Source organism: Monodon monoceros, unplaced genomic scaffold (genome assembly GCF_005190385.1).
Source record: "Monodon monoceros isolate NGI ecotype Baffin Bay Population unplaced genomic scaffold, NGI_Narwhal_1 Super_Scaffold_22, whole genome shotgun sequence".
Lineage (NCBI taxonomy): Eukaryota > Metazoa > Chordata > Mammalia > Artiodactyla > Monodontidae > Monodon > Monodon monoceros.
Window position 1 is genome coordinate 99427226 of NW_021703779.1, and position 14726 is coordinate 99441951.

Here is a 14726-nt window from a genome sequence, read left to right on the forward strand (position 1 = left end):
TACTTTAAGCATAAATATGGTAGGTCCTGTGCTGGACACTTGTCGCAGGTTAAGTTCCCCCAGGAAGTGAACTCTGAGACAGTTCAGAGTGCAGGCTGTTAAGTAAGGAGTGCCCTTGGGATGAACAGCTGTGGGAGAGGGGTCCTCGATAATTTTTAAGAGTTTAAAGGGGTCCTGAGATCAAAAAATTTGAGATCCACAGTCTGGAGCATACTAGGTGAGGTAAAACCCCCTCAGAGTCACTTTAAATCAAATATCAGCCATAAAAAAGGAACAGAATTGGGTCATTTGTAGAGACGTGGATGGACCTAGAGACTGTCGTACAGAGTGAAGCAAGTCAGAAAGAGAAAAACAAATATCGTATATTAACGCATATATGTGGAATCTGGAAAAATGGTACAGATGAACCAGTTTGCAGGGCAGAAACAGAGACACAGATGTAGAGAACAAATGTGTGGACACCAAGGGGAGGAAAGCAGGGGGTGGGATGAATTGGGAGATTGGGATTGACACATATACACTAATATGTATGAAATTGATAAGTAATAAGAACCTGCTTATTAAAAAAATAAATTAAGTTCAAAAAATCAATGAATCAATCAATCAAATATTTACCTGACTACTAAAATTGGAAGACCCTCTCTCCCATTTCCAATCTGTCTGTCTCTCTCTCTCTCTGTCTCTCTCTCTCTCTGACCTTCATTCCTTTTCCCACCTTATCCTAGAACTCTCTCACCTTCCTTGATGTGTTTCACTCTGCATCCCTGTCTCCAGCATATGTTTATCTCACCTTCTCCTCCAGACCTTTTCTGTGGATTGCAAGAAATTAAACTGCTCCTGTTTCCATGCTGGCAGTAGCATTCTCTTGGATGAAGATAAATACAATACATTATATATAGTTTGTTTTTTTAGAACTTCTGAATCACAGAGAGGCATTTTGTTATTGTGTATGCTGACAGGGGTGTACCGCATTTCATTTACATTGTAAGTTGAAATTGCACTTTTGTAATAAAGAAATTTCAAAAAATACCAACAGCGTCTATTTAAAGTTTATTGTGAAGAATAAAAGTATATGCTGAATTGCCATCAAAAGATTAGACTCTCATATTTCCGTGAGGCCCATTCAAAATATGGATGAACAACACCGCTGCTTATTTCAATCCAAGTACAGAAACCACCAGAGAACCGAAAACTACCCAAAACTCAACCAAGTTCCAATGTGCCTCTGGTGACATAATCTCTCTTGGAAGAATGTCATGGACACAGAAAAAGTAAACATCTGAAGTAGGTGGAGTAAGGAATCATCATGGCAATCAAATACGAGATGAGAAGAGGGCTTTCTTTTTGGTCTGGGGAGTTTTTGCTATTTGGAAACATAATGTGCTGCTTTCTCCAAGCATCACACACACACACACACAAAGTACGTAGCTTGCTAAATTTAGTTGCAGTTCTGTTGCAACAATGGTGACAAAATTTTCCTCTGACCACAATGTGTTTGAGTAAAAATGCTTCCTCTTTCCAGGCTCTGGTTAGTACATATGCAAATTCCTAGTGAGGTGGCACCCACTGTCCCACAGCAGGACTCCTTCTTGAGAGCAGACAGCGAGGATCCGGCCATCCTCTCTAGGCACAGGTGCAAAGGAATTAAACTGTATCCTAGCTGTGAGTTCTCTGGCCTTATACCCATTTCACAGAAACTTATGATCGCAGCTGATCCAGTTTCACCGTGGTCAGCCAAGAGTGACACACAGATTCGGCTGCGTGTTGGGCAGTACCTTTGTCACCTTGTGAAATGGGAATCAGTGGACAAGGCACCGCTGTCTCTCCTCCTGCCCCTGCTGCGCCACAGAGCCCCTCCACGCTGACTCTCTTCCCCAAGGGGGTTCACCACTGCAGCTTGCACATGGAGCTGGCTTGGGGATGAAAGGGTGAGCAGAAACAGGAAATCAAATGGCAGGAAAGGAGAAATGAAAGAAAAGGGACTGAAAACAAATGGAATATTGTCAGCAGAAAGGAGAACAACAGAAGCAGAACCGTGAGAGACAAGGGAACCCTAAATATGAAAGAGTACTACAACTTCTAATAATGGTTCCCATTTAGTAGTGCTTACTATGTGTTAGGCACTGGATAAATATTTTATGTGAGTTTCTCCATCTCATTTAATCCTTACAACAAAACCTGTGGCAGGCAGTATTATTATGACTATTTTACGAAAAATAAAACATGCTCTTGCAATGAAAAAACAACCCCCCACATACACACACAACATTTAAAAGAAGTCAAAAGTGGAGAGGATAAAAAGGAACAGAAAAAAAAGGGACACACAGAAAGCACAAAATCAGATAGTAGAAATAAGTATAAACATACTAGAACTAAACTGTACAGTTAAAAGACAAGACTGATATGATTCCAATTTTCTTAAATTTTCTGAGGCTTGATTTGTGACCCAAGATGTTCTGACGACAACGCTATGAGATTGGAAATCAATTACAGGAAAAAAACTGTAAAAAACACAAATACATGGAGGCTAAACAGTGCACTACTATATAACCAAGAGATGGCTGAAGAAATCAAAGAAGAAATAAAAAAATACAAAGAAACAAATGACAGTGAAAACACGATGACCCCAAACCTATGGGATACAGCAAAAGCAGTTCTAAGAGGGAAGTTTATAGCAATTCAATCTCACCTCAAGCAACAAGAAAAATACCAAATAAACAATCAAACCCTACACTTAAAACACCTAGAGAAAGAAGAACAAAGAAAATCCAAAGTCGGTAGAAGGAAAGAAATCATAAAGATCAGAGCAGAAATAAATGAAATAGAAATGAAGAAAACAATAGCAAAGGTCAATAAAATGAAAAGCTGGCTCTTTGAGAAGATAAACAAAACTGATAAACCCTTAGCCAGACGCATCAAGAAAGAAAGGGAGAGGACGCAAATCAATAAGATTAGAAATGAAAAAGGAGAAATCACAACTGACACTGCAGAAATACAAAGAATTACAAGAGACTCGTGCAAAAAATTATATGCCAATAAAATGGACAACCACAAAGAAATGGACAAATTCTTGGAAAGGTACAATTTTCCAAGGCAGAACCAGGAAGAATTAGAAAATATAAACAGACCTATCACAAGCAATGAAATTAAAAATCTTCCAACAAACAAAAGTCCAGGACCACATGGCCTCACAGGCGAATTCTATCAAATATTTAGAGAAGAGCTAACACTGGTCCTTCTCAAACTCTTCCAAAAAATTGCAGAGGGAGAAACACTCCCAAATTCATTCTACGAAGCCACCATCACCCTGATACCAAAACCGGAAAAAGATATCACAAAAAAAGAAAATTATAGACCAATACCACTGATGAACATAGATGCAAAAATCCTGAACAAAATACTAGCAAACAGAATCCGACAACACATTAAAAGGATCATACAGTACAAAATGATCAAGTGGGATTTATCCCAGGGATGCAAGGATTCTTCAATATATGCAAATCAATCAATGTGATACACCACATTAACAAATTAAGGAATAAAAACTATATGATCATCTCAATAGATGCAGAAAAACTTTTGACAAAATTCAACACCCATTTATGATAAAAACTCTCCAGAAAATGGGCATAGAGGGAACCTACCTCAACATAATAAAGGCCATATATGACAAACACACAGCAAGCATCATACTCAATGGTGAAAATCTGAAATCATTTCTACTAAGATCAGGAACAAGACAAGGATGTCCACTCTCGCCACTCTTTTATTTTTTTTTATTTTTATTTTTTATTTTTGGCTGCTTTCGGTCTTTGCTGCTGTGTATGGGATTGTCTTTAGTTGCGGCGGGCGGGGGCTACTCTTCATTGCGGTGCACAGGCTTCTCATTGGGTGGCTTCTCTTGTTGCAGAGCATGGGCTCTAGGCGTGCAGGCTTCAGTAGTTGTGGCACCCGGGCTCAGTAGTTGTGGCTCGTGGACTCTAGCATGCAGGCTCAGTAGTTGTGACGCATGGGCTTAGTTGCTCCGCAGCATGTGGGATCTTCCTGGAGCAGGGCCTGAACCCATGTCCCCTGCATTGGCAGGCGGATTCTTAACCACTGCGCCACCAGGGAAGCCCATCACCACTCTTATTCAACATAGTTTTGGAAGTCCTAGCCACGGCAATCAGAGAAGAAAAAGAAATAAAAGGAATACAAATTGGAAAGGAAGAAGTAAAACTGTCACTCTTTGCAGATGACATGATACTATACATAGAAGATCCTAAAGATGCCACCAGAAAACTACTAGAACTAATCAAAGAATTTGGTAAGGTTACAGGATAAAAAATTAATGCAGAGAAATCTCTGGCATTCGTATACACCAACAACGAAAAATCAGAAAGAGAAATTAAGGAAGCACTCCCATTTACCATTGCAACAAAAAGAATAAAATACTTAGGAATAAACCTACCTAAGGAGACAAAAGACCTGTATGCAGAAAATTATAAGATACTGATGAAAGAAATTAAAGATGATACAAATAGATGGAGAGATATACCAAGTTCTTGGATTGGAAGAATCAACATTGTGAAAATGACTATACTACCCAAAGCAATCTACAGGTTCAATGCAATCCCTATCAAACTACCAATGACATTCTTTACAGAATTAGAACAAAAAATTTTACAGTTCGTATGGAAACACAAAAGACCCCGAATAGCCAAAACAATCTTGAGAAAGAAAAATGGAGTTGGAGGAATCAGGCTCCCCGACTTCAGACTATACCACAAAGCTACAGTAATCAAGACAGTAGGGTACTGGCACAAAAACAGAAATATAGATCAGTCGAACAGGATAGAAAACCCAGCGATAAAACCACACACATATGGGAACCTAATTTATGACATAGGAGGCAAGAACATACAGTGGAGAAAAGACAGCCTCTTCAATAAGTGGTGCTGGGAAAACTGGGCAGCTACATGTAAAAGAATGAAATTAGAATACTAGGTAACACCATACAAAAAAAAAACTCCAAATGGATTAAAGGCTTAAATATAAGACCAGACACTATAAAATTCTTAGAGGAAAACATAGGAGAAACACTCTTTGACAGAGACCACAGCAAGATCTTTTTGGACCTACCTCCTAGAGTAACGGAAATAAAAACAAAAATGAAAAAATGGGACTTAAACTTAAAAGCTTTTGCACAGCAAAGGAAACCATAAACAAGACAAAAAGACAACCCTCAGAATGGGAGAAAATATTTGCAAATGAAACAATAGACAAAGGATTAATCTCCAAAATATACAAACAGATCATGGAGCTCAATATAAAAAAAACAAACAATCCAGTTAAAAAATGGGTGGAAGACAGAAATAGACACTTCACCAAGGAAGACATAGAGATGGCCAAGAGGCACATGAAAAGATGCTCGACATCACTAATTATTAGAAAAATGCAAATCAAAACTACAATGAGGTATCACCTCACGCTGGTCAGAATGGCCATTATCAAAAAATCTAGAAACAATAAATGCTGGAGAGGGTGCGGAGAAAAGGGAACCCTCTTGCCCTGTTGGTGGGAATGTGAATTGATACAGCCACTATGGAGAACAGTATGGAGGTTCCTTAAAAAACTAAAAATAGAACTACCATCTGACCCAGCAATCCCACTACTGGGCATATACCCTGAGAAAACCACAAGTCAAAAAGAGACATGGGGGGGGCTTCCCTGGTGGCTCAGTGGTTAAGAATCCGCCTGTCAATGCAGGGGACACGGGTTCAAGCCCTGGTCTGGGAAGATCTCACATGCCGCGGAGCAACTAAGCCCGTGTGCCACAACTACTGAGCCTGCGCGCCTAGAGCGCATGCTCCTCAACAAGAGAAGCCACCTCAATGAGAAGCCCATGCACCGCATCGAAGAGTAGCCCCTGCTCGCCGCAACTAGAGAAAGCCCACGCACAGCAATGATGACCCAACTCAGCCAAAAATAAATAAATTAATTAATTAATTTTTTTTTAAAAAAGAGAGACATGTACCGTAATGTTCATTGCAGCACTATTTACAATAGCCAGGACATGGAAGTGACCTAAGTGTCTGTCGATAGATGAATGGATAAAGAAGATGTGGCACATATATACAATGGAATATTAGTTAGCCATAAAAAGAAACGAAATTGAGTTATTTGTAGTGAGGTGGATGGACCTAGAGTCTGTCATACAGAGTGAAGTAAGTCAGAAAGAGAAAAATAAATACCGTATGCTAATGCATATATATGGAATCTAAAAAAAAGAATGGTACTGATGAACCTAGTTGCAAGGCAGGAATAAAGAGGTAGACATAGAGAATGGACTTGAGGACATGGGGTGGGAGGGCGAAGCTGGGGCGAAGTGAGAGTAGCATCGACATATATACACTACTGAATATAAAATAGTTGGCTGGTGGGAAGCAGCAACATAGCACAGGGAGATCAGCTCGCTGCTTTGTGACCACCTAGAGGGGTGGGATATGGAGGGTGGGAGGGAGGCTCAAGAGAGAGGGGATATGGGGACATGTGTATGCATATGGCTGGTTTGCTTTGTTGTGCAACAGAAACTAACACAGTATCGTGAAGCAGTTATACTCCAATAACGATCTATTTTTTTTAAAAAAAGACAATGATTGACTATCGGATAGAAAAGAAACAAATTTGCACTATATGTTGTTTCCAAGAGCACATCTAAAACATAATAGCATGGACAGGAAAGTAAGGATGCGGGGAAAACGTACGAGGCACATACTACTGACCACAAGAAAGCTTATGAAGTTATACTAATATTAGAATAAACCCTGAGGCCAAAAGCATCCATAGATTAATGAAAGTTACTTCATAATGATTAATGACTTGCTTTACTATGAAGCTATAACAGTTCTAGACTTGCGTGCATCTGATGAAATAGCCTCAAAAACACATATATATAAAGCAAAAATCAACAGAATTATAAGGAGAACTTGACAGATACGCCATCATAGTATGATGGTGGGAGATTTTAACACGTCTCAGTAACTGATAGGTCCAACAGGAAAAAAAAAAACAACTCAGCAAGTACATGGATTTGACCAACACAATCCACAAACTTGATATAATGGACACATGTAGAACATTTGGCCCAATAATTGGAGAATTGTTCCTCAAACGCTCATGAAACACTTACAAAAATGAAGTATACATTGTGTCATAAAGCAAACCTCATCAAATCCGCAAGGCTTGGTACCATCCTGGGAAGGGAGGATGCAGAGAAGTTAAGTTCCGGCCTTTGCCTCCGTGGCTGAGAAGTGGGGAGGGTGGCGCAGAACGCACACAGCCATGGCCCAGCTCCAGGAATGCTACCCACTACGTGGTCGTGCTGCAGCCATCCTGCTGTAAGCAGCCCAGTCAGAAAGGGCAATCCAGGTAAAGGGCTGCGGGCGATATGGCATAATTCAGGAACTAAATCGAAACGGATTTTGCTGCTCCCCCGCCCTCCCCCAAGCCTGGTGTTTTCCAAGTGAAAATTGAGGCCTCGATCCCTCAGAGGGCACTGTGCAACAGCCAGATAGGCGAAGTGACCTCTGGGGATGTGCAAATTGGAGCACTGATTCCTTAGCCAGTCCTCTGGGAGGCACAGTAGATTGAGGCAAGAGGGACTGGAGGGTTCTACGTTCAAATGTAAATAGTAACTACCCTACACATTCAAGACAAACAATGGAGACTTTTCAGGACAAAAAGATGCAGGCAACTAACATGCAAGTGATGCATTTGAATCTTTAAACTGAAGAGTCCTGAGTGGTGAGGCGCTAGCACAGATGGGACTGTTGAAGGCTGTGCTTGGCAGTGTGCAAAGATTGGTCCTGCCTGGGCCAGGGAAGGGGCCAGGACCTAAATAGGGTCTTACATCCAGGGTGGAGAGGGTACAGTGAGAAGGTTGCAGGAATCCTGGCTGAGATGCTGGGGTAGTGGGCCCAACGACAGCACCCCAACCTGAGGCCAAAGGAGGAGCCCCGGATTCCCGACAAGGCACAGAAAGTGTCGGAAAGCAGAACGGGGCCAGCTCCGTAGAGGGAGGGTTTACGGTCTGAAGGGAGTGAGGCCACGGAGTCCCTGAAAGGGATCTTGAATGCTTTCCAGGGGAGAGAGGGAGAGAGAGAGTAGGGGTGCCAGGCCCCAGGCGTACGTCCTTTGCAACACAGCGCCCCAAGTTGTTTGGCCCAGGGAAGAATTGGCCTCACAGCCCCGGGGGTCTGATGGTGGAGCCCGCAGTTTGCCTAGAGGCTGACCCTGTCCCTGACTGCCAAGCCTCAAATAGTCTTTCCCTAGCCTTCTTCCCTCTGGGCAAGAACTAAGGAAGTCTTGATAATTCCTCTTAGACAACCAGATCTCCTAAACACCACTTTTATTATGTATGTCACCACCTTGCTGGTAAAAGTCTCCTTATTACTTCTGAGATCTAGACTTGAGCTGACTGCTGTTGGCTTATGCTCTCTCTGTCCCTACCTCCCCCTCCCTCTCCCTCCCTCCCTTTCCCCCCACCCCTTTCCCTAAGTTCTGGTCATCCTTCAAGGTCTAGTTCAACTCCCAACTACTCCAAGAAGACTTCAAAAGCAATTCCAACCATACTGATCTGTCTCGCCTTTCTCTGAAACCTGTACCACAAAAGAGCATTTTTGCCGTTTATGTTTGTTCCATTTCCTCTAATTGTTTTATATACCTTTCCATACTTAGGCTGGAAGTTTCCCAAGGGCAACAGCGAGAACTGTTGTCTTTTGTTGGTTGGTTGGTTGGTATCCCTCATAGCACCTATCAAAGTGTAGCTTATTCATTCATTCAAACATATTTATTGAGTATGTACTATGTGTCAGGTACAGTTCTGAGTGCTGGGGATACAGCTGGGGGAAAAAATCAGAAAAAATTCCCTGCCCTCCTGAAGCTTACATTCGAGTGTTAGAGAGACAGAGTGACCCAGGAAGGGAGATAGGGAGTGTTGACGGGGTTTGCAATTTTTGATGAGGCGGCCAGAGCAGGCCTCAATGAGCTATCTGAATGAGGTGAGGGAGTGGGGCAAGTAGCAGCGGAAGCAGGCAGGGCAAAGGCCCTGAGGCAGGAGTGCGCTTGGCCTGTGTGAGGAACGGCCACAGCCCTGTCACAGGCCTCTTGTGCAAACAGCACTTCCTTGAGTGCACCCTTTTCTAGAAGAAAACCACTTGCTGAAGAGCAAGAACCTTTAAGTCAATTAAATCTGGACTTATCATGTTACATTCATCTTCATATTCTCTGTGGTGCCAGACGCTGTCTTCCCTACAGCCACCCCAGATAAACTTATAACCTAAGTCAGGGCAGTGTGCTTGCATGCTGTACGCATGGCCTCCAATCAGATTGCTGGCCCCAAGCTCCTCCTAGGTGGAAATCCTGGAGTCACCCTGGAGAGAGTCTCCGGCCTCCAGGAACGTAAATCCAGTGACAGAAATTGACTTGCACGCAAACCTCTGTATTATCTGCTATGGTAGAGGAATTTGTCGAGTGCTATGGGCACACGTATAGGAGGGAGTAAAGTATTTTGCATTTGGGGGTTAAAGAGGCTAAAAAAATAAGTGACATTTGAAGAATGGAAAAGCTTTCTGGACAACAGAACAGCAAGAGGAAAGGTCTGTAGTGAGAAAATACCAGAGGTGACAAACAAGTAGTAAGTAAGGGGAGTAGGCCAGGCCAGGGAGCTTAGGGCCTGTGCAGACAAAGAGGCACATGCCCTCTTGGTGAGGTGGCAGCCCTGTTTAGCGCCCTCTGACAGCTGGCACAGTGAAACGCAGGCCCAGTGTTAGCAGAACTTCTGGTTTCTTAAGAGAAGCTAAAGATCTGCGGTGTTATGCAAAATCGCCTGTTTATTTTTTTTCTTCATTTCTGGCATCTACATCTAAATAAATACAAACATGTTGTGAACCAAACAAAATTGCCTGCAAGGGACATTCAGCCTGAAGGTGGCCAGCAGCTAGGAGGGCTAGAGCTTCCAGTGACCTGGGGAGTCTGGCTGGACATAAAGCTGGGAAGAGTTTGGGGAATCAGTCACGAAGAAACAAGCCTGCAGGCAAAGGAGTTGGGACTGCCTTTTGTGGCATTTGAGAGGAGGGGGTGTCACTGAAGAAGCTTAAGCTGGGAGTGAAATGGTCAGATTTTCACATTGGGAAGGTCTGTCTCCTGGAGGGTGGATTTGAAGACCATTGTGATCTATAAGGGCAAGACGATAAGGACCTGAACAGAAAAGTGGAGGTGAGGAGGGGGAAAGGGTAGATCTGAGAGATGTTTTCCCGTCTAAGTGACCTCATGGCTAATTGGCGGGGTGGGCAGACTATGTACACTAGATACAGGGAAGGGAGGTGTCAAGGATAAGTTTTAGCATTAATGTCTCACTGATTTTTGGTGGGCATGAGGACAGTGGCTGGGTAGGGATAAAGTACAAAAGATAACAAAGTACGCTAGCTCAGAATTTCTCAATTATTGTCATTTTGTGCCGGGGAAGTCTGTTCTGGGGGATCATCCTGTGCATTGTTGGATGTTTTGCAGCATCCTTGGCCTCTACCCACTAGATCCCTCAAGTTGTGACTGCCAAGAATATCTCCAGACGTTGCTTCCCCCGCAGAGGCAAAATCGCCCCTGTTTGGGAACCATCTCTAGTGTCAGGAGGGAAATTCCCTGTTTGCTACTTCCCTTTTTTCTCTGCATTGCAGTGGTGCTGAGGGTCTGTTCTGGTTTCGCTTAGTAAAAGGTAGAAGACCTTTTGTGAGATTTTTTCCTAAGGAGCCAGAATTCTTGACTAAGCCCTTGGTCTGTGTTGGGGTCTGTGTCCTTTTTTTTTTTTAATTTTATTTTTGGCTGCATTGGGACTTCATTGCTGCGCACGGGCTTTCTCTAGTTGCGGCGAGCGGGGGCTACTCTTCATTGCAGTGCGCAGGCTTCTCACTGTGGTGGCTTCTCTTGTTGTGGAGCACGGGCTCTAGGCGTGCGGGCTTCGGTAGTTGTAGCACGTGGGCTCAGTAGTTGTGGCTCGCGGGCTCTAGAGCGCAGGCTCAGTAGTTGTGGAGCACGGGCTTAGTTGCTCCGCGGCATGTGGGATCTTCCCAGACCAGGGCTTGAACCCGTGTCCCCTGCATTGGCAGGCGGATTCTTAACCACTGCACCATGAGGGAAGCCCGGGTCTGTGTCCTTTATGAACTCAGCAGGGGGCCTCTCGCTGGCTGGAAGGAGATCTGACTTTGGAAAGGGGGACATCATTCTCTCCCCCCAGATACCTTCTTGTTTGTGCCCCTTTCTAACTCCATTTACAGAAAAGAAGAAAGCCTTAGTGAGAAGCGTAAAAATCAAGAAAGCCAACTGGATGCGCCAGTCAGCCCAGAACTCAAGCCACGACCAGCCAAAGTGAAAAGAACTGCAACTGGGAATCTCACACCCAAGTCATCAGGGCTCAATGGATTAAAGGTTAAAGCTAAACTTGATGTTGACTCATCAGGACTTTGATTACACAAAGCCAAAATGAGAGCTCTTTGTTTATTGCAGTTCCTGGAAAGCCTTGCATCTGTCTTCATCTTCTTGTATGCGGGGGCAGTGGCCTAACTGAATCAAGATGTTCTTTGAGTAAAAGTACACAGAGATTACAAATAAAAGCTTGATGTTGAAGAAACAGCATTCCTAACCCTCGCCTAGCCCTACAAAAAAATTCTTTTTTTTCAAATGTTGCATGACGTTTAGGGTCTAGAGGAAATGGAACTGACTATAAGAGTCTTACCCATGACGGCAGGCCAGGACTGTCGAGGCCATGCCACCACGCTTGGTTTTTTTCCCTCACGATGTGCACACTTTCAGGGCCTTTTCTGAAGGCTAATGACAAGTCGTGACCCTTATTTTTCTAATCGTTTGCAGCCATTACTGTTCATTTCATTAAGGACTTGCTCAGTCTATGCCAGGCGGTGCCCACGATGGCACTCAGCCAGTCCCCAGGGGCTCCTGTTCCAACTGGAGACTTCTTAAAAGGCAGATGACATAATCATTTTGGAAACATTATTATAAACTTATTGTATAATGTTTATAGCAAATGTCAACAAGTGTATGTGTGTGGTGATGGGGAAGGGGAGGTCTTAGGTTAGAGAGTGGCTAGTCTATTTGTGGGGCGACTTAGAAATGATAGTAATCTCTGAGTTCTGCTGGATTCAATAGTTTACACAGTGTTTTCATAAACATTATTTTGTTCGGTAATATACACAGGCAAGGATTCATTCTGAACTTTGGAGTGCAAGACTCAATATCTCAAAATTCAGCGCGGGCAGGCCTGCCCTCTGGAAGCCTCTCCTGCCTCTGCCCTCCCATAGGTTGTCCCTTCTTTGTGTCCCACAGTTCCCTGTTCTTGACCTTATGATCGCCCCTCACACTGGCTGCAGCTCTTTGTTGGCAGGGCCTGCTTTTAATGAGTGTCTACTGCAGTTTCTAGAAGGACAATAATATTTATTGAACTTGAGGGCCTTAATTCCGAGAGTGAGGCCTTTGTGTCGGATAGGTTAAACATCCCCAGGCTCTTTGAGTAGGGTCTAGACTAGGTGTATTATCTGCAATTTTATTGCTATATTTTTTGCAAAAGATTTCAGGTGTGTCCATTGGCTTAATTCAACTCAAACACACCCTAGTTAGTGGGTCTCATCATCCATCCAGACATGACACTTTTTTGGCAGGATAGTGCCAGAATAATCCCCCCCCCAATGGTGTACATGACCTAACCCCAGACAACTGTGAATATGTTTGTTACCTTATATGGCACAAGTGACGTTGTAGGTGTGATTAAATCAAGGATTTTTTCAAAATTCATTTTTATTGGAGTATAGTTGATTTACAATGTTGTGTTAGTTCCAGGTGTACAGCAAAGTGAATCAGTTATACATATACGTATATCCACTCTTTTTAAGATTCTTTTCCCATATAGGTCATTACAGAGTATTGAGTAGAGTTCCCTGTGCTATACAGTAGGTTCTTATTAGTTATTAATCAAGGATTTTGAGATAGGGAGATTATCAAGGATTATCTGGTAGGTCCAAATCTATTTTTTTCCTTAAAAAAATTTTTTTTTAATTTATTTTTGGCTGCATCAGGTCTTAGTTGCGGCATGAGGGATCTTCGCCACGCACGCGGGCTTCTCTCTAGTTGAGGTGCTTGAACTCAGTAGTTGTGGCACGCAGCCTTAGTTGCCCCGCAGGCATGTGGGATCTTAGTTCCCCGACCAGGGATGGAACTTGCGTCCCCTGCACTGGAAGGCGGACTCTTTACCACCGGACCCCCAGGGAAATCCCCCACCCCCCCAATTTTTAAAAATTTGTACACAATTTAAAAAGGTTACACTCCGTTTACAGCTATTACAGAATATTGGCTGTACTCCCCGTGTTGTAGAATACATCCTTCTAGCCTATCTACACCCAGTAGTTTGTACCTCCCACTCCCCCACCCCTGTATGCCCCCCCCCAACCACTAGTTCCTTCTCTATATCTGGTAGGTTCAATCAAATCACAAGGGTTTTTATAAATGTAAAAGGAAGGCAGGAAGGTCAGAGTATGTGACGAGGGAAGCAGAGGTCTGAGTGGTACAGGAACGAGCCAGGGAATGTAGGCAGTCTCTAGAAGCTGGAAAAGGCGAGGAATAGATTCTCCCTTAGAACCTCCAGAAGGAACGCAGCTCTGCCTACACCTAGATTTTAGCCCAGGGAGACTTCTGACTGCCAGAACTCTAATATAATACAGCTGGGTTGTTTTAAGTCACTAAATTTGTGGTAATTTGTTACAGCAGGCACAGGAAACTAAAGGGTTCCCGTTTTCCTCCACCCTCAGCGTCATTAATCTTCATAGTCACCCGCTTTCAACATATTCAATGTGTATCCTTCCCGCTCACCTTCCGTCTCTCAATATATATCTATCAAAAAGAAAGATGAAGAAAGTTCTTTGTGAGCTTTGAAAAATCGAAGTACATAGTATGGCACTGTCCCTCATATTTAGAATTTTTCTTTTTTTCTTCGACTCAACATTATGTCTCACCAGCTTTCAAATATACCTTTTGTCCCGTTGACAAAGCACACTCCCGCCAAGTCCCCTCCTTGGTCTTCCAAGTCCTCCCTGTGAGGTCAGGCCTGGGTTTACTAACCCCGGGGTCAGAATTTAGGAAACAAGGACTCAGAGGCCAACGATTGGAAGCCTCGTCTCCAGACTCCCAGGGCAAGGCTCCTTCCCCGAGGCCGCCCGGGCCCGGTGCCCGGCAGGGCACAGCCCGGGGCCTGTCCGAGGCTCAGCCAGGCTGCACAGTCCGCACCGGGCCGGGCGGCGGGGGAGCCGCGCCGCAACAAGGTCAGGGAAGTTCTGTCTGGCCCGCGATCGGACTCCGGGGGCGCGGTGGCGGCTCGGCTGCCGCGGGGCCAGGCGTCGCGCCGCGGGAGCCGCGGGCGCCCCGCCCCTCTGCCCTCGCTGACCGCCTGGGGTTACCTGCGGCCTGTGGGCGGGGCGGCTCTTCCAGTCTGCGCCGGCCCCCGGCCTCCAGGGCGGCGGAGCCGGGAAGTGGGAGAGGGAGCGAAGGAGGCGGAGACTGCAGCGGCTGCAGCCCGGCCGGGCTCCGAGCGAGGGACTGCATGGAGTGGCCGGCGCGGCTCTGCGGGCTGTGGGCGCTGCTGCTCTGCGCCGGCGGCGGCGGGGTGGCCGCGCCCGCGGGTGAGTGCG

The 14726-nt window shown here is 44.5% G+C and overlaps 1 protein-coding gene across 1 annotated transcript in view; it reads left to right on the forward strand.

The window, feature by feature from the left end:
* The first annotated feature begins 14594 nt into the window (after positions 1 to 14594).
* The window catches only part of IL13RA1 (interleukin 13 receptor subunit alpha 1), a 65738-nt gene continuing 65606 nt past the window's right edge, over positions 14595 to 14726 (forward strand). Inside the window, exon 1 of the mRNA XM_029241273.1 lies at positions 14595 to 14717. Coding sequence (XP_029097106.1) covers positions 14639 to 14717 — 79 coding nt within the window. The 5' untranslated portion in view covers positions 14595 to 14638. The remainder of the gene's footprint in view (positions 14718 to 14726) is intronic.